Raw genomic sequence first — 20,979 nt, forward strand, 5'->3', positions numbered from 1 at the left:
GTGACCAGCCAAGTGTCTCCATGAAGCCCACAACAACATGAAGGCAACCACCCTCTTTGTTCTTTGGTCCCTCAACAGCTTGCATTCAAAAGCCTATTAGTTCATGAACCTGAAGGATCAATTTAGTTATCATGACTAACAGTTGCTGATAACATCCTTTCAAAGCCATCCAAAGCAGTGACCATGGCCCCATTTTGTGACAGAAAATGCCGTAAGATTACCTATGAGAAGCATTTCCTGAATTTGCTACCATATTAGCAGAGGACAGGAAACTGACATCCACTGGAAATGATTTCTTAGCTGTTCACAATACAAATTTTTCTACTGCTTGTAGACACATTGTACCTATGTCACAATCCAGTGAGTGTATAAGAAATGCTCAGAAATTGGTGCAGAATTCATTTTCCTTAAATTTCCCACTTTAAATAATACCCAAATATGAATGAGGTTATCAGTGCAATCATATATGTTTAACCAGAAAGAAGCCACACTGTGTTCAGTGGGAAAACATAGACAAAATTTCACATTAAAAGAAGATAATGCAAAAGCAGTGCCACTTACTACAAACAAAGGTTCCTTCATTGTTAAGGACATGAATTAAAGCTAGTTTACAGCTTTCCTCCTAGGCCACCTAGTTTTCAGGGGTAACACCATACGGCAGGGGTCCTCAAACTTTTTCTACCAGGGGGCCAGTTGAAAGCTGCTGGGTGCGGGCCAGAAAGGTGGTGCTGGCGGTGCACACAGGCCGGCGCACACGCTGAGGCGGGGGCCAGGTGCACGGCGAGGGGAGGCAAGGTGAGGCACGGGCAGACACCGCAAGGCAGGCACACCAGGCAACGGCTTGCTTGTTTGGAAATCGTTTTCTCTGAGCAAGCAAACCACACACGGGGCGAGGTGGGCACATGCACAGCGGGTCCAAATTGGCACGGCAAGCCGGATAAATGGGCATGGCGGGCCAGATCCGGCCCCCTGGCTGTAGTTTGAGGACCCATGCCATACGGGGTAACAGTACAGAGGTCATTCCTTTAAGGAGTGTGGCAGGAATAGCCACAACGCTGCAGTGTATAATACAGACTTGTTCAGTCAAGTGTATCTCTGTGGCTTTACTTGCATGGCTAGCTCTGTGTCATGACAGACAACCAAAGTGGGGAAATGTTCCAGTGAAAAGCAGTGGAAATCATCTTTTGAAACTGAAAATGTGTTCAAGTAGGCTCTTGCCTTCAGAAAGTCCCACAAAATAAAATAGCCCTTGAGGTGTTACACTTCTTTTTGTCTAGTTATCTGCTTTCTGGATAGAAAAAGCAAATAAAGGCCAGGTCATTTATACATGCATTTTCAGTCAATCCAATTCTGATTTTTGCATTGGATATCAATAAACACCTATTGTTAAAATCTAAATATCAAAAGGTGTAACTGTAGAGCTTGATTAGAGAAATTGGAATATAAGAACCATACAGAACAGCAGCATATATTTAAATATCACCTTTATAGAACATGTTCTATTAAAAAAATCTGAATGGTAACAAAGTAAATATTTCAATAGTAGTGTTAATCAGTGCCAGCAATAAACCCTTTAAACACTGAGGTTTAGCTCACTCTTAGTTAAGCATTTTACAACCCAAAAGAAACATACTTTATTCAATAGAAATGTTCAATTTTCAATGTTGAGGAGTCTTCAAAACACTGCTAAAAATTTAGAACATAAAAATGCAATTGGAAGAGAAAGGAAATGGCTTACCCCTTTTATGTAGACCATTTATCTGCTTTCTAATTACATGTAAACCATTTTGAAACATCAGCACTTCCACATTATGAAAAATGAAGAGATAGAAAGCATCAGTGACATGTAAGAGTCAAGATAATCTCTTTAGAGAAACACTTCTGTCTAAAACAGTATTAAAAATTAGATCTGCAAGATGTTGAATGTCAGGAAATTTTCAGTTTTCTTCGCTTTCTTAAGCATGGTGTTATTCTGCAGACTATTTAAACATAAACATTTATGTTTGGAATCAAAGCTAACACCTTGCCTGAACCAGCAGCAGATCCCAATATTTCCAAGTCATTTTCTTGGCACAGGGCAGGCAAACTGCTGTTGACCTTACCTGGACTTGGCTCCATGCTTAACAATCATCCTAAACTTGTGATAGGCCATTGAGCTGTTTTTTTTTTGCAGTATCTTGGTTGTTATAAAATTCTGGCCACACTCAGTCAAGTGTGCACACAAGTCCTTCTAGAAAACCACTACTGATTCTTCGTCAGACCTTGATCTGAATTTAATAATCATGGAGCCCCAGTTTGCAATTGTTGGTGTGCTATACAACCTATCATGGAATTAATCTGTACCTTTGGTCATCCCTGTGTGCAAATGGGTAGTTTGAGGCCATATGTTCTGGCAAAACATTCCTGCTGATGGGAGATAGGTGATGCATGAGGTTATTACCAATAAATTTATGATTCTGCAAAAACATGATCTCTTGAAGACAAAAGCTTCATGTGAAACTACCATTCATGAGATGTTATCTATACTAGTATGGCTAAATGGACATTTTAAACAAAGACTCTATAAAATGTAGCAAAGTGACTGGATTTGGAAATGGTGGTTAAGGTGCAGTGCCACTGAATGAAGCATCCAAGATTCCTATGTCTTCCCAGACTGAGGCTAGCAGGGTTGTAAGTGTGATAGGTATTTTGCCCCTTGGCCTTCCTTTTAAAATAGTTCCACTAGACAGGCCTGAGTTTAGTGGATTCACAAAATCAGGGGTGGGGCTGGAAAAGCTGCAAGAGAGCTTTCCCTCTCCCCTTCTATTGACAGATCCTCTTTTTCCTTTCACTGTCCAAGCTTGTAACACCAAGTCATGAAAGAGGAGTTGCCATAGAGCATTCTGTGACATAAGAGTGGTGCGGAGATCTGAGCAGTTTTATCCTTATCTCCAAGGTCTTAGCTCTGTCTGGTTTTAGAGGTAGAAATTTCTAATATTCTGTGTTTCCTCAGACAATGTCTAGGAGCACTGGACTGCACCCTTAATGGATTTAATATTTATTTTACAGTGCTTTATGGAAGTGTTTGAAGCAAAAACACAGGTAGCTAATAATCAGAAAACAAGTGTTCATTTAAAAAGTGGATACAAGCATTTGCGTATAAAGTGATATGTTTATAAATATCCATGACTATCTTTGCCTTGGTATATAAAGGTTGCATCCAATATTAGTCTAGCTTAAGCCCCATTTATTTCAACAGGGCAACTCTAAGGAGGGCTAACATTTGATACAACCCTATGCTTTCATTATGTTGTGCTTTAATACAATTTGCATGATAGATACAAACTTGTCACCTAAACTTAGCTTTCATGGTAAAGGAAATTAAATTGAAAGGATGCCAGTTTACAATAATTTTAGTTTAAGTTAGATCTGCCAGTTTGAGCAAAGTGATAAAACTAGCAGTATATGAATATCAGTTGCTATTTATTATTAGATTGTGCTAAAATGCCAACAGCTGGAAAAATTCAAAAGGTAGTTAAATTATAAAACCTCTGTTTTACATGAACACATTTTAAGCCCATGTTCAAGTTTAGATTTTTACTCCTTCCTCCTTTCCAGTTTTGCAATTAAACAGATTTAGGCTAGATACCTAAGGAGGAAAGAGCAAATATTTAGTCCTACAAGTTAAACCTTTTTATTCTCCTGGCAGTTGAGATTGCTTGTTGCAGTTTGGGTAAATAAGAATGTTTCAGCTTATTGTCTTCATATGTAATGAATGTAATGCTGTTGGGTAGTAGTGACAAACTAATTTTATACCAAGTTAAACAAAACTAAATTCCATATTTCTATTTAAGGCTGTTAGATACTCTGAAACTATTATCAGGTATTCACTATCCATTCCAAGATGAAACATTTATGGCTACTATCCTAGGTTACTTGGAAATAAATAGCCTGTAGGTAGGCTTGCTTACTTTCACATACAGGTATGTGACTATAACTGCCATGTGGAGGGCTGAAAACATAAGAAGAATCTAACAATAAAAAGCAAGGAAATTGTGTCAATTTAGATCAGACAGCTCCAATACAAATGATCACACAATCTGTCTCTCAATCACACTGTCATATTTAATGGCTTTTATGAAGTTCATATCCAACTCAAGAACATATTTTAATTAACACCTATACTGTCCTTGTTTTCTACTGGAGTGTTTTACCCTTTGCAAATCTTAGGGTTGCTCAGGAGAGTGAGCAAAGAGAATAAAGCTACAAAAGTAGCAATGTTTCTTCAAATAGTAAACTGTTACAAATAAAAAAGGTACAAGTCAGTCATGTTTTGAAGTCCCAGAAAGAGCTTTAAGTTCTGCTCATCTTTGGTTCATAATTAAGATCTGATGAGTTTGAAGCCTTGTCCTGTGTCCAATATTGTGGGAAGAAACCAACTCATTTTTAATCTTTTCAGACACCTAAAACAAGCTTTACAGACCCAGAAGAGGTTAAGACCACAGAACCAGTTTGCTAGATGAACCAGTGGATAGGTGATGCGGGGGAAATATATCATCCAATGCTTGGCAATATCACTTTCAGTTGGCAAATGTAAAGTATAGTCACTCCATCGTTTTGACACTCCATATGCAGCTTTCACTGTACGTCCCTCTTCAAACCAGCTGATGTCACTGTCAGGGTTACAGTTGTATTCAACCCATTCTCTAGTAAAATCACCAAGATGGGGAGGATCTGATTCTTCTAAGTCTACCACTTTAGCCAGCTCTGCTCCTTGAACTGCAATATACTGGTCACTGATTTTTCTTACTTCTTTGACCCAAGGAAGAGCATTCTCACAGTCTAACACTATAATAAGCCGTGAACAAAAAGAGCCATTTTTTTCTCTCCACCATTCTAGAACTGTGTCAAGTCGTAATGCATCACCACCTGTGGGGAAACCAGATATATGTTACAGAGAAGTAAAGAAAAAAATATTCTAGGCCAGTCCTCTTATTTAAGCTAGCAGTCATTTTTTTCCATTCACTGGAAAATGCATGAGCTTTATACATTTGTGGAACACAGTGAACACTGAAAATGTTCTCATGTTCAGATCAACTTCCAGATAGGGATCCTCCACAGGAATAGAGTACTATGCTTATTGGACTGAAGCTGTGCATTCAACCACTGAACGGAGGATATGAGTTAGCAACTCTGAAAGTAAAATCAAAATCAAAGTCACCCAACCTGTTTGGGAGTCAAAATTTAGAAATCTTTCCCCTCTACCCAATTTTTTTTTAATGTGGATTGTAGACCAAAAATTCATGTATTTTTCATGTATTGCATTCAGCAAACTGCTCATGGGACGAGTTTGCACAGCACACCATGCAATGTGCATTGTTTGTGGAACAACCCAGAATTTGCCTGAAAGATGATCATGCTTACTATGGGTTGTCCTCCCACCATTCCTTCCCCCTCATTCCTCACCTGGTAGCTCAGGGGAGTTGATGGCTAAAACTGCCTTGTCCCATCTCTCCACTGTGACTGCAAACCCTTTTGAACTCACTGCAGTTCCCCACCCCCCACCTCTTCCCACAAGATTGTGTTTCATGATCTCTGAGGTGACGGGCCTTCCGACGTGTTCAAGCAGCATACTGGAATGGCTGCTACTATTTCACCACAACAAAACAAAATGAAACCAGGAAAAAAAATCTGTCAAATGTTTTCAGTAGAAAAGAATTAGTCTTGTGCAAGGGTGGTGATCTGAAATAGAAAGCCTCACTTGGGCAATGTCCTAAGAGGTGTTTGTTTGTTTTTTACTCTGTACTCTCTTGACAGCAATCAAAAGGTGAGCTGTCAAGGAAAACAAACTTGTGAAGTATTTTTGTTTGCAGAAAAAAAAATAGAGACTTCTGCCCTGTTTTGCCATGAGATTCTCATGGATTTTAGTATTCTTCTTCTAGTTTCCAGTGCCCCCACCTTTCCCAAAACTCCAGGTGCTTGGGGAATGGAGAAAGTGCATCCCACCAAATTTCCACTAATACTTTTGACAGTTGGACTAATTGTGATAAGAAAATATGTTTACATTTCTCTATCAAACCTACACTGTTTAAGCAATTAAAACTAAGGATGCAATCTTATGATTCCTGGATGTGTTTCTGGATGGTAGTCTCTCAGAGACCATAGCATTTTTTAGTGTCTGTCTTGAGGCCACAGAACACTTGTACAAGCTTGAGAGGGGATTGTGTTCTCATTCTCCTCACAGCCATCATGAAAAGAATTACACTGGCTTTTTTCTATAACTGCAACAGCAACCTTGGATGTCTGCATATAGGTTAAAAAGGGACTGCTATGAAGGAGAGGAGAGGTCAAACTCTGCAAAAACATGAGTGACAAAGGAAAAGGCAAGACAGATAAGGTGTTGGTCAGTATTTTGCAGCTAAGTGCAGTAGGAAACAAGAATTTGAATCTACAAAGGCTGGAAGGATAACATACTGACTTGAATCTAAGTAACATGCAGCATACTAGAGATCTCTCAAACTCTACCTCAGGCAGTCCTTGTACATCCTTGTACTAACATCCTTCACTAGAGAAAATTAAAGAAACTGAAACTAAGATTATGATTACTGTTTGTTTCACGTAAGAGGAGCTTTTCTGGATCAACAACATCTAGTCCAACATTCTCATCACACAATGGCCAACCACAAGCAGGATACAAGTGCAACAGCACCCTCTTGCCCAACCTCCCCAGCCTGTGCCCATGTCCCACATTCGTCCTTTAGTGAAAGAAAATGTTAAACTAGTTGTTCTGAATTCCATATTGCTCAATTTGAAATGAAAGTGATATGCAGCACAGAACATGAGTAAAGCTAAAGGTACTATATTTACCTCAGCAAAGGAATACAGTGGTACCTTGGCTCATGAACTTAATCCATTCCGTGACTCTGGTCGCAACCCAAATTGGTTGTGAGCCAAGTTACATTTCCCCATAAGGTTCAATGTAAATAGGGTTAATCCGTTCTGTAACCATTTTTTTTTTAATCACAAAAATTTGAAATAAAGTGACAACAACAAAGATCGTGGCCATCTCCTCCCCTCCTCAGCACAATTGTGGCCATCTCCCCCCTGCAGCACAACTGCAATCACGCCCATATTCCCTGCATGAATGGGCACTCTTGGGGGGGGGGGAATGGGCATGATCGCACCCGTCTGCCCCGCCAGTGTGCCTGCGATCGTCACCCAATGCAGAGTTTGGACCTGAAGCAAATTTTTTGTGAAATTTCTGTTCGTGACCTGATTTGGTGGTGAACTGAGGCGTTCATGAGTGGAGGTACCACTGTATAACATTGTTGATATAGAAGTCTTCTTAGATCACACTCCTAAAAGTGTGTTCTTTCATGCTGTCATTTTTTGTAAAATATAAATAGATATCATAAAGAAGCATATGCTATTTGTCTTTACATTTTTAGAAATATTCAAATAATAATTTCCAAATAAACCTTTGAATGTGTTTGAATATACCATTTAAACTACATTGTGCAATTAATATAATTTCCCCCTAAGGAAGTATTTCAGTTCAAATATTTTGTAGCTGTTAGGATAACTGTTGATATATTTAAACTGCACAGAGAACAGATTTTTATATTTGTATATAAGGTATTTTCATGAACTTATTGAGGGTGAATGTGTGCTGGCTAGTAAAAACAAGTCAAATGTGCTAAATCAGATATTAATTACAGCACTGCAAAGTTTTCAGTTCTAATTTTCCCTCAGAATCCCACATCACTGGGAGCCCCTCCAGAATGCTGTGACAAGGAGCAGACTGTAGCTGAAGGGTCAGAGGAAATGGGCACACAAAGTGAACTTTAAATTCATATTATTAATGACTGCATGTTGCATCAACCACAGGCAATATTTGTATTATTCCTGACAAACAAGCACATCTATGTTTACTGGATGCTCTTCAGTTTTGTTGCATTCAAATAGCAGGGGCAAACAGCATATTAGGATTTCCATCATGAAAACTTAGAACACTTAAAATCAGTGTGTCACTAGTGTGCCTTTCTGTCTTGTTGCTCTTTTCAATGAAAGTAATGTTCCTAATGTAGGTTTCATATATTACTTTATGTCTCTTGTGCCTTTGTCATCATATTCAGTTTGACATTTCGAATAGAGTCATTTTGAATTTTGTACTAAGTCTTTTCAGACAGCAGCAGCTTGCAGTGCTTTAGTCAGCTATGACTAACTGAAACTGTGATAATAATTTTGCACTCCTTTGCATTTTTCATCTATAATAGACACTAGCTCAGAGTCTTCTATTGTGCCAATGCAGTCCTATTTGTTGAATGCACTTGTGAAGATCAAATAGCCTGAATTTAGAAAACACAAATGATACAACATGAAAGCACAGCAAAGGATATATCTCACTGTGAGTTGTGCATGCTGGCTTGGCAGGCAAGAAAGTCCTTCTAAACCACTAATAAGGGAACCAGTCTGTATTTCGAACAACTACAGTCCTTTTTCAAAAGGAGAATAATTACAGGTAGTTAAGAACTGCCCATTTAAAAACCATATGAACACAACACTCTACTATACTTTTCCTCCCCTTCTATGCACTGTGGCAAAAGCAGTCCTTGTTTATACCGCCATAAGGATTCAAACAAGTGCACCAATTAACCAATAAACAAGTATCTAGTTTGTAATACTAAAAACTATTCTTAAGGATAAAGAAATAAGTTAGCTTTACAAAATACAAGAAAAGATGGTCAAAAGCTTCAAATGCTGATTACCTGCGAGTGCCCATTCTCCAGAACTGTGAGTATGGCCACTGTAATATAATATATAGGTATCATGTCTGGGTCCATCAGGTGTCCGAAGTTCGAGAAAAGATTTCAGCTTAGAATGGAGTTTATCAAAAGAAAGGCCACTTGTGGAATAGTCACAGCCATAACTCTCAATCATGTGATATGCAAAGAACCTTTGGATGGCATTAAGCATGCCAGTTGATCTCAAATTTAGTTCTTGTACATGCTCAGGTGGAAGCAAAGTTGGTTGGCCATCAGGACTGGAGAAAGAGAGCAAAAGGAGGCATTATCATTCATGAATTTCTACCATTAATGGAACTAGAGTCATTTTGGCTAATGGGCAGGCTAGAAAATAATTAAATAAACAGTTTCTTCATTACCCAGAGGTGAATATTGAGCTACTTCACTGTGATACCTTGTATTTTAAAATTAGAATGCTAGTTGCAAATGCCTTACAATGAACTCTAAATGACAGAGCACACAGCATATGAAATGAACATCAATTTTAACGTAGGTCTGGTTCTTATGAAGATAGTAAACAATAATCTTTCTGCAGATCTGTCCTTAGGATATATACTCTCTTACATGGAATATTCTTGTATAAGAGAGCAGTCAACCATGAGATCTGATACAACCTAGATGCTCATTTACCAGCTCAATAAGGACTAGTCATAGTCTAGAATCATTCACTGGGATAAAACTGGGATAAAACTACCTTATTTTTTATCGATTAGCTGACACAACCTTTTAAAGAATTCATAAAGTGATCACACTATTTCATAGCCTTGGGCTCCTTACTGCCAGACTTATTAAACCTTGCATATCCAGCCCACCATCCAAACAGATGAGTTTGTACAGCACAGTAGTGATGGCTGCTCTTTCCCTTAAAAATGCAAATATATCACTTCTAAGTCTGGACGAAGTCAACACTGTTTCCATAATACAGACAGTCCTGGACACTGGTAGTTTGAAGCAACCAAAAACATATAAGGTACTATCAACAGAGGTACCAGTACAAATAGCTGCGGAGGCGATGGAAATCCCAGTAGGAACCAAATAGCTGCTTCCTTTTGCATTTTACCACCTGACCTTGCATGTAATGATGGATTAGAAAAATAATGACTTTTGTCACATATCTAATGCAGACTTTTTACAAAACCATAATTCAGTGGATAAGTAAAAAAATGAAAAACTGAGTAAGTGCAGTGTAGGTACTAAGAAGTTAAAATACATATAGAAAGAATACCATCTATATATATATATATATATATTGTGCAAGTGCATGTTGGCAGGACTTTAAAATCCCTAGCAGACATTGCCTAGTGGAATGCTGTGTTGGCGTAGCTCAAGCTGCAGAATAGAAACACTGATGACAATCAGTTATTATATTGCAGTTACTACGGAAATCTGCTGTGCTGAAATGGAGAGGGCATTATAGCATGCAGAAAATTATTTTAAAATAGATTAATTTGTTATAAATGAATGGGACACCACATGTTTTAATTCAAAGAACATGTTCAGACCTCAGATCATTTGCCTTGGAACATTACACCAAATGTTAAGTATCTTTGTTTGCCTAGTGTTGAATATATTAACCCATTAATAACTTGCAGAGACCAAGGAGGCAGACAAGTTACTGTGTACAGAAATAAATTTGCCAGAAAAATGAGGAGTATCAATAGTATGAAACAACTCTGGGTTTCTGGACATCAGTTCTCCCAGAAGACAACAAAATCAATAATTTTTACTAGCCTATTTTATTGGCTGAGTTCACATGTTCATCACAGACCTTATTTAAGCTATATTTGGTTAACCGTGGTTGACCTCAGCCTAAGAGAGTGCCAGGGGAAGTCATATAGTGCTGAGGTAAGAATGAATGAAATTGGGAGAAGAAATGTATATGGTTTGAGTTTATTTTGAGTGTATAGTTTATGTGAGTTTATTTTGTGGCTTGTTGCTCAATGCTGCCCCTGCTGGCCAGCACCTGCCACTTGCTGCCCACCAGTGTATGCTTACTATTGTATAGTGTTTGTTATTGTCTGTATTTCAGGCATCAGCTGGGGGCTTGGAATTGATCTGTGCAGCTACTGGGATCCTGCTGTGTTTTGAAACATCTGCTTAAGTGTTAACTTGTGAAGCAAGTTATTAGGATACCTGCAGAAATTGGTAGGAATCACAACTGCATAACCAACACATGTTCCTCCCAAACAGTTTCCAAGTTCATGAAATAATCCATGGGCCATGGATTCAAGAGGCAAGACAATCAGAAACACACTCATGAAGATTCCATTGGATTTCTACAACAAATAAAGATATATATATATATATAATTATGTCAGAGCTATTTGTAAATATAAACTGAAAAGACCTAATTCAGAAGTTTAATTATCCTAAACAGTTATGATGAAATTTATTTTTGCATAGAAAATCAAAATACAGCTTTCAATATAAAAACCTGATTACAATTTATGACAGTAAGAATACAGCAGCTAAATGCATAGTTCCTTTAGGCATATACAGTATATCACAGGAGTACACCCCTCACATTTTGTAAATATTTTTTCATGTGACAACCCTGAAGAAACGACACTTTGCTACAATGTAAAGTAGTGAGTATACAGCTTGTATAACAGTGTAAATTTGCTGTCCCCTCAAAATAACACACAGCCATCAGTGTCTAAACCACTGGCAACAAAGTGAGTACACCCCTAAGTGAAACTGTCCAAATTGGACCCAAAGTGTCAATATTTTGTGTGGCCACCATTATTTTCCAGCACTGCCTTAACCCTCTTGGGCATGGAGTTCACCAGAGCTTCCCAGGTTGCCACTGGAGTCCTCTTCCACTCCTCCATGATGACATCACAGAGCTGGTGGATGTTAGAGACCTTGCGCTCCTCCACCTTCCATTTCAGGATGCCCCACAGATGCTCAATAGGGTTTAGGTCTGGAGACATGCTTGACCAGTCCATCACCTTTACCATCAGCTTCTTTAGCAAGGCAGTGGTCATCTTGGAGGTGTGTTTGGAGTCGTTATCATGTTGGAATACTGCCCTGCGGCCCAGTCTCCGAAGGAAGGGGATCATGCTCTGCTTCAGTATGTCACAGTGCATGTTGGCATTCATGGTTCCCTCAATGAACTGTAGCTCCCCAGTGCCAGCAGCACTCATGCAGCCCCTGACCATGACACTCCCACCACCATGCTTGACTGTAAGCAAGACACACTTGTCTTTGCACTGTTTGCGGGCTTTCTTGTGCATCATCTTTAGAAGAGGCTTCCTTTTGGGATGACAGCCCTGCAGACCAATTTGATACACTATGTGGCATATGGTCTGAGCACTGACAGGCTGACCCACCACCCCTTCAACCTCTGCAGCAATGCTGGCAGCACTCATACATCTATTTCCCAAAGCCAACCTCTGGATATGACGCTAAGCACGTGCACTGTACTTCTTTGGTTGACCATGGCGAGGCCTGTTCTGAGTGGAACCAATTCTGTTAAACTGCTGTATGGTCTTGGCCACCGTGCTGCAGCTCAGTTTCAGGGTCTTGGCAATCGTCTTATAGCCTAGGCCATCTTTATGTAGAGCAACAATTCTTTTTTTCAGATCCAGAGAGTTCTTTGCCATGAGGTGCCATGTTGAACTTCCAGTGACCAGTATGAGAGAGTGAGAACGATAACACCAAATTTAACACATCTGCTCCCCATTCACACCAGAGACCTTGTAACACTAACGAGTCACATGACACCAGGGAGGGAAAATGGCTAATAATGCCCAGTTTGGACAGTTTCACTTAGGGGTGTATTCACTTTGGTTGCCAGCGCTTTAGACATTAATGGCTGTGTGCTGAGTTATTTTGAGGGGACAGCAAATTTACACTGTTATACAAGCTGTATACTCACTACTTTACATTGTAGCAAAGTGTCATTTCTTCAGGGTTGTCACATGAAAAGATAACATATTTACCAAATATGAGGGGTGTACTCACTTCTGTGATATACTGTAAATGCATGTGAACAACTCACTGCCTACTCCCATGGCAGACAATGAAAATCCCATTCACCAGACTCAATCAATACTAGTACACCCAGTCTCTACTAATATGGTCCCCACAGACTGTATGAATTGTAGAATAACACAGATAATGTAGATGCCCTCCACAGTCCATAGGCTTCCTGCTAGTTACGGGTGCAATTTACACACAGTATGCAGCTATGAGGGTTCTGTAATATAAGTCGTTCCCCAGCCCCCCGCTCTCTCTCTCTCTCACACACACACACGGGCGCACACACGCGCGCGCACAGAGAGAGAGAGAGAGAGAGAGAGAGAGAGAGAGAGAGAGAGAGAGAGAAGCATCATAACAGGCATTTTGAATTGTGTTTGTGTATGACAGCTTATGCAATAGCACACTACAAATGTGCTCACACTTTCCAGCAATGTAGCTAGCTTCCAAAGTATCATACAAATTGCAAATTCTTTTAACATTGCATTCAATTTCAAGGACCATTTCCTGATGGTTCCAGTGGACTACAGGAAACTGAACAATTTGTGGTTTGATGTAAACCACTATGGAACAGAATTATTCCAAGGAGAATAATTTCTGGTGTGTATGTTCCATGACAGCTGTACAGGGCTGATGTAGTAGTTGCATTAAAAAAGTTAGGTTGTCTCCAATTCAAAAAAGGGCCACAGAGGGAGATGTAAAAGCATTATAACTTACCTGCCAACACACAGCCCCCAAAACTGCTGTTGCTACAAGGCTGAAAAAGACAAGCTGTTCTGAAATTAAACAAAAATGGCGCATTCCTTTAGATGCCATGACTCTGTCAAGGCTGCTGCTCTCTGCCCTGTGTGTATAATAGATTTTGTGACAGTCATTCAATTTTGTATGAAATCCCCAGAGAGTTATGAGAAAAATTACATGGCAGACCATCCAGAAAACACCAAAAATGGCAAAACCTGGTATCACAAAATACCAGAGATCCAAATAACCTAGTTTAAAGGCTGATAAAATGAAATAAATAAGTTCAATAAGTCCCACAAAGATGACTGAAAATCTTCGGCAGACTCTACCACGATAGAGATAGGGTTTCCAACGTTCTGTAACAGAAAGTCCACTGAAGTAAACATCAAGAAGAGGGTCTGTTATTAGACAGGTAAAAAAACATCCCAAGGCAAATGGATTTGGAAAAAATAAGGATGGAAAAAATAATGAAGAGGCAAGGACTCCAAAGATTACCAAATTTGGAATAGCCAGGAAGGACTTCATCCGCAAATCAATAATCAGCATTGCCAAAGCCACAACCAACAAGATAATACTCATCGACTTTTCTACCAGCATAGTTGTGCTAGCAATTGCAAATCCAACCAGCTCAAGAAATTCAACAGATGTAAGCAAAGTGGGTCGATGATGAACACAACCACATATTCTTTGCACAAAAGCATATAGTATTCTTATTATTATTGCAGAAAGCAGCAAATATTTAGTTGCTTCTTCTTTCACATCATTTTTAAAAGAATCATTGTCCAGAAAACAGAGAAGGCCAAGTAAAAATCCAAACCAAAGATTAGAGAGACTTAAACTTGCTGCTTCCATTGAAAAATAGTAATAAAGTATACTGGCAATTCCAAGAACAAACAGTCCCAGAATAAAGATTACAAGAATTAATGCATCTGCAGTCTTCTCCCACCTGACGTAAAGGCCCATACATATTGCAACCAATAGATTAATCCTGGCTAAATAGCCCAAGTACCGGACAGAGGAGTGCATGTTTACTTCTTGGTTTGCTTCTTCCAGTATTGTCATTGCTGCATAGAGGCAGTGGCTAACACAGTAACGTAGTGATCTACACATGTAAGCTGACTAGGTGGGATGGTATCCACAGAAAATTGCCTGAATTTCATCTGAGAAATGTGATGCAAAAGCAGTCTCTGGAGTATTGCTTCATCCACAAATGGTAGGAATTACTAAAGTCTGAAAGAATACACACATCAATTTTAGCATTTCAGTCAAGGGTACAGAGACAATAAACTGCACATTTATTATATAAAGACTGTAACATCTCATTTTAAGTATGACATTACGCTGACAGTGATGCACAGAATAAACAAAGGTTTATTCTTTCCTGTAAATTAATTCACAAGGAGCCTTTGCTTGGGATCTTGAATATGAAAAATAGTATCTTAAACTTCCCAGGAATATGAACAGTCAAGTTGAGTTGTATGAAATTAGTTATATTAGTAGTAGCAATATGCAATTGCTGCACAGAAGTCTGACTTCCACACAGCTAACAAAGAATTTTACAATTGTTAACCAGCCTATTATATTATAACATTAATGTTATATTAACATTCATTTCAGTCACACCATTCTGAACAGTTGAATAAATTGAACTGTAGCACTAAGTTACTTGGGGAAAATGCATGAATCCATTTATTTAGGGATACTGTGACACTCATATCTAGTGCTTCTTCATACTATTGCTTCCAAGTGTTTTAAAAAGGCATTGCAGCTGCAGAACTTTTTAAATAAACTTGATGATTTCTATTAATTTTAGTTTGATTTCAGGACTGCTTTTGGAATTACCTTAATCAGCCTGCTGGACATCCTGCACCACACAATAAAGAGGAATATTGCTCTGATAATTCTCTTGGATTCTCAGTGGCTTTTGACATCAGCCATAAGTCTTCTGAACTCTCTGACCAGAATGGGTATATATAATACTGCTCTTGGGTGGTTTTCTTCTTATCTGAACAGCCTGATCCAGAAAGTGACACTTGGAGCCTGTTCTTTGAAAGTACTGTCTTTGATCTCCCGGGTACCAAAAAGTTTCATCTTTGCCTCCCAGTAGAAATCACAAAAAGGTTGTTGGAGTCAATTTCAGTAGGGATGGGATTAACAAGATGAAACTTAATTCATATAAAACAGAGGTACTATTAGTTAAGAACACTGAATCACTTCACCTATCTATTCTGATGGATAGGTGAATATACCAATCTATTCTGAATGTGTTTACACCCCTTCTTGAAAGACTGGATACATAGCTTGAAGGATAGTTTAAGCCATTATACTTCCTAGATTTGCAGGTGCTGGTGGTTGCTAAGAGTACTTTTTATCAAGTTTTATGGAATATACTAGCTACTGCTTACCTGGAAAAGTTGGCTTTGACTTCAGTCACCTTTGAGTTTGGTTTGTTATAACTCTCAAACACTGCCCCAAAGTCCAGCAGAGAGGACAAGGGCGCTGATTAGGCATCCTCACCTCCTGCCCTCATGGGAGGAGGGGGTTGCTCGATCCACCCTCAGGAAAAAGAAGGCAAATCAGCTGGGCACTGCAGCAAGGTGCACTGCTGCTCACCTGATTCCCTTGCTTGCTGTGTATGTATCAGGCTGTGGATGCCTATCTTGCACTTACATTAACAGGGTTTTTACATGTAACATCTAGTTTTATGCTGCCTGTTTCAATGTGCAGTTATGTTTCAGTCTATGCTTTATTTTATGTTCTGTTTACTAGAAAAATAAGATAAATATATTTATTATTTTTATATTTGTTTCAACTAAATACCTTTGAAAAATATATCCTAGTTTTGTGTCATCATGTGATTTCCAGCAAAAGCAAAACTCCAGTAAAAATTTCCAGTAGAACTCTGGAAAGCTAAGAGTTTATGGAGAAAGTGCCAGATAACATTTCCTAAAATTCAAATAGAACCTTACTGCCGCATTGAAAAATAAACATGACTGTATAATATGAAACTTCGATAGTACTTAGTTCCTAGTATGCATGCCAAGAATTGGTAGTTTTTTTACATTATTTTTGCACATTTGTCATCATATTACAGGTTCAGGTTCTGATCTTTTCATAATAACTGAACTTGTTAGTATACCAATCCATCCACGTTCTTGAAATGTATTCCTTGCACTTCACATTATTTATTTGTTTATAGGCTTCTGTTGCACTTTTCAGATGGCATTCCCTTCAGAAGGCAGTTTATACAGATATAAATGCAGAACATAACTTGATATACCCACTATTGATCTTGCATGTTTCAACAGAGTTTTCCAGGAAAGTAACAACTTCATTTTCTTCAGATCTATGATTGTTATTTACTCTTTCTATACTGCCCAATAGCTGAAGCTTCAGGGCAGTTCACAGCAAATACAATCCAAGCTGGTCTGAGAATCTGAATATATGTTACCAGTTGGCAATGAGGGAACAATAAGAAATGCTTTATTCCTCACTGCACCTAACTCCAGTTCTTTCTCTGCTTCACATCTCTGTTATTTTCTTTTATTACACCTTAGCAGCACAGAGAGAGCTGTATTGAAACCTGTGCAATTTATTTTCTTTTAAATAAAAAACACACTCTTTGAAAGTCATTTATTTCAGCAAGTCTATTTTTAACTAGGAGTTTAGTTTTTGTCCTTCTCTTTTTAATTTTAATTTAACTGTACAGGGTTGGCAGATTTTGACTGTTAAGGTGTTACCTAGGGTGTGTTGTGGATGCTTCACAATTAATAATTATTACAAAAAGCACATAATGTACCTTATTAACTTTTCCAGTGCCAGCACTGCTGCACCACTGATGACAAACCTTAATGCAAGTGGTTTCTTTGTCACCACTAAAAAACTTCCTATAAAGTTTTATCTGTCAGCTGGCAAGAAATTTGGCTTATGCAAAACTACTCACAAGCAGTGCTTTGCAATGCATAAGTCTATTAACTCTATCTCAATTTATGTTTTGCTTGCTATAAAGATAGCAGGGAGCAGGATTAATCTATACCTTAACTGCTTTTAAACTTCAAACGTACTCTTATCTCTCAAGGTGTGATTTGAAACAGTCAGGCTTGGGACCATCAGATTAAACTGGGACAGCACCTGGGCAACTGATTCCTACCAAAACAAGAGGCATGTTGGTCCATTAGAAGGAAAAAAATCCAAAATCAGAATTTGACTGTTTTAAGAACATGGAGAATCAGCCACCAGCTGTTTCTTTGTTCCAAGCAGCCTTTGATGCAATGTGAAACCCAAGAAACCTCTAACAGCCTATTCTACTTAAATCTGCACAACTCTTCCTGCATTCTACCTTACGGCTGTTAAAAGCGGAAGACTTGGGTGTGACCCTCAGACCTGACTTTCCCTTTCCAGCGCCCTGTTTTCTTTAGCACACAGCTTCGTAAGAGTTCTAAAGAACTAGAAAACTATCGTGTGATATTTCGACAAGCCCTAAATACCGAATGCTGATTTTTGGAAGATCATTATGGAGTTTTTTAATAATCACCCAACTTCCAAAGTTACAGCTAAGGTCTTGAAGCTAACTGACTCGATTTGTGAAAAGTACTGCCTTACGTATTGCAACTTACACTTCCTTACAAAATTAAAGATGTCGTACAAAGTGGAGGGGAAAGGGCCAAGATAAGAACTGGGTATCTCCTCCTGCCCACCGACGGGAGACTGACATGCGTGTCTAACTGGGAGTCAGTCGAGAGGCAACACGAGCTTCCCTACGCTGCGTTTTCTTCTTTGCGCCAGACCCAATTCCAACCTGCGCTGGCTGATGAAGAGTCTCTTGCGGAAGGGGCGGACAGGCGAACACCAAAAGGGAAGGAAAAGGCCCAAGCCAGAAGGAGACAGAGGCAAGCGGGAGGGAACCACCCACCACTTGTAGCCTCTGCTGAGCAAATTAAGCAATTCTGAGAGAACCCTGAAGTAGGAGAGGCCGAAGTCTCTCGTCGGCCCAGGCCTCCGCTCGCCTCAACCCCCCCTTTGCCACGGAGGAACAAGCCGCCGTGGTTATTACGATTCGTATACCTGCCCCTCCTTTTCGCTCCACTACCCTCAGAACTCACCTTGTGCCACTTGCTCCGAAAAGTTCCCCTCCCGCCGCCATTTTAGCATTTCCTGCTCCGCGGTCCGTCCGAGTACGGGGCGCGGGAGGGCTCAAACAGCGCAGAGCCCGGTACCTCGTAGGAGGGGGAAGGGGCGACCAGGTTGCCAGCGGGGAGAGAACAGCTACAGCCCCCGCCGCCGGCTCAGCCAAACCCCAGGCCGACTTCACTCTTCCGGGGATTTTCGAGTCGGCCGCTGCCCAGCGCTTCCGCAAGGGACATCCCACCACGCAACTCCACGTTAATCCCGCGGAAGGGGTTACTTTGAAATCCGCTGTTGCTCGCTGTCGCCACTGTGGTTCAGCGGCAAAAGCCAGATGGGCTTGCCCGCAAGGCAAGCGTTCAGCCAGGGAGCCAGTGCAGAAATTCAGGTGGTTGGTTTGTTTTTCAGTCCTTCCTGTTCGCAGAAGCAATGCAATGTGTTAGGTCGTGCTGCATTTGGAGCACGTTTCAGGGCGTTTACTGTGGTCGAAGCAGAGGGGCTTTCCCAGATAGAGGAGTGGTTTAAACTTCCAAAGGTGCAGGGGGCTCTGCGCACGGGCAGTTTTTCTTTCTCTCCGAGAGCGAAAAGTGGTTACGAAAGAAAAGGCAAACATGCCTTGTCTCCTCGGAAGGTTTCCTCCTCGCCTGCTCCTCGTCCGAAAGGGGATATGTCCTACATCTAATTTAAAAAAGGATAGTTCATCGTGCGCAACTGTACGTCATACTGCACCTAACAGCGCTACCCCCCGGAATAAGTTACAGCACACTTGAATTAGGTTTACTTGGAAGCAAGCCCCGGAGAGAAGAGTGTTGGACCGTGGGCAAGGATCCCAGGAAAGGTAGCCTTCCGCTCCAGCAGCACTGCTATTCTCATTTTGCAGACTGGCAGAACAACGTTTGGATGCCCTGCTGCTGCCTGGGAACGTAAAGGCCAGGAGAGCCCTGCACTGACTTTAGTTGAGTTCATGGTAAGGATGCTTAACCTTTACAACTTAAAGGTATGCGTGCTCTGTGGTCAGTAGAACATTCTCAGATACGAGTTGTAGGTTGAAGGGAACAATCCCAGAGCTTCTCTGAGCTGGTAACCGGCCTCCCCTCGTCCCCAGCAATTGTAGATGGAACTGCACTGGCTTGGCTGTGCTCTAAGATAACATTTTGAGGGGAGGAGACAGGTGCAGCCAGCAAACAAGGTATCCTGGGAAAGCTCCAGCATCCTCCTCATTAAGCTGTAGCTAGACTGTCTAGCAAAAAAGCAGTCCTGGAGGAGCACTAATGGGCAGGTCAGTGGCACCTACTCTGCACTGGGTGCACCTCTGAGTGCCAAGTACATACTTCCTTATAGGATTGCACCCTTTGCATGCATGTATATATATATATATATGCTGTGTACAGTACATGTATACACACTAAGAACAAATTTTGTAGGTGTTTCCTGACTAAGTACCCTTCAGTTTTGGGAACAGGCTACAAAGACAAAATGTCAGCATGTATACTGGCAGAACAATAGGATACTTTTAATACAGACAAACCACTTTCTTGTCAACTCTATGTCAGGTTGTTCAATAGAGGAACTAAAAAGGTGGATGTTAATATGAGAAATGGATAGTTCTTGTAACAATAACTACCTGTAGAACATTTGCACCAAAGGACATCTTCAGTGTCACTGTGACATTTTAAGATGGCACTGAATTGTCACCTCTCACCGTGGGAAAATTCATAGTTTTGAAGACCAGTAGGAACATCTCGATCAAGAAGGCATTTTTGCACATAAATGGTAGGGATTCTTAACTTCAATATCTTTTGGACAACATCAGATACAATTTAATTCTGTGTGATTTATCAAATCTGCCATGCCTGAGCAGATTGTTACACTCTGCCCAAAGGGGTAGCTGTATTAGACTAGCACTGCAAAACAAGTGGCACAAAGTACTACAACAGGTTTTATATCTTTACTGCTAGATTTGATTTGGGTATATTCATAACAACTATCTCTACTTATTGTTTTGTTTAAAGGTTACCTATTTCCTAAATTAACAAGACTGTTCAGAAGGATTTTTTGGTAAAATACTGTATTAACAATGGGATGAGTGGTAATTAATAGTTCCCTATATAGCAAAAAGAATACATTTCAGTTAAAGGTTCCTACCAAGAACTGACAGTTTATCTAACAACTATAAATAGTTGATGTTCACTATGTATTTTTCTGAAATAAAAGCAGTTACAGCAGGCAGAGGAGTTCCAAAGAATATTCTCTGTTGCATATGGGTTGCATCCAACATTATGTGAGCAGACTTCCCTTTATTCTCCTCCCTCCTGTTCCCCTATAAATATGTTCTCAGGAGAGTGGCAAG

General features: G+C 39.9%; 1 protein-coding gene and 1 long non-coding RNA gene across 8 annotated transcripts in view; one reads left to right on the top strand and one right to left on the bottom strand.

Annotated features, from left to right (window-relative positions):
* Positions 1-1,467: 1,467 nt before the first annotated feature.
* Positions 1,468-18,795, bottom strand: TMEM168 (transmembrane protein 168). Of its 7 annotated transcripts, XM_044422959.1 has the most exons (6): positions 18,608-18,783; positions 14,452-14,735; positions 13,482-13,521; positions 10,917-11,059; positions 8,748-9,022; positions 1,468-4,908 (listed from the first exon to the last, which is right to left on the bottom strand). In XM_044422959.1, exons 2-6 carry the CDS (start codon positions 14,613-14,615, stop codon positions 4,361-4,363), a joined length of 1,170 nt encoding a protein of 389 aa, XP_044278894.1. In that variant the 5' UTR covers positions 14,616-14,735; positions 18,608-18,783; the 3' UTR covers positions 1,468-4,360. The 7 variants fall into 7 exon arrangements, with proteins under 7 accessions (XP_044278894.1, XP_044278891.1, XP_044278895.1 ...); XM_044422956.1 differs by having other exon boundaries at positions 13,482-14,735; positions 18,608-18,795; XM_044422960.1 differs by lacking the exon at positions 14,452-14,735.
* Positions 18,796-18,827: 32 nt separating this feature from the next.
* The window catches only part of LOC123019858, a 38,804-nt gene continuing 36,652 nt past the window's right edge, over positions 18,828-20,979 (top strand). Inside the window, exon 1 of the long non-coding RNA XR_006413970.1 lies at positions 18,828-19,596. This is a non-coding gene — a long non-coding RNA (uncharacterized LOC123019858). The remainder of the gene's footprint in view (positions 19,597-20,979) is intronic.

The sequence above is a fragment of the Varanus komodoensis genome, unplaced genomic scaffold (genome assembly GCF_004798865.1).
Source record: "Varanus komodoensis strain SLA01 unplaced genomic scaffold, ASM479886v1 scaffold13_1, whole genome shotgun sequence".
In the NCBI taxonomy this organism is placed as follows: Eukaryota; Metazoa; Chordata; class Lepidosauria; order Squamata; family Varanidae; genus Varanus; species Varanus komodoensis.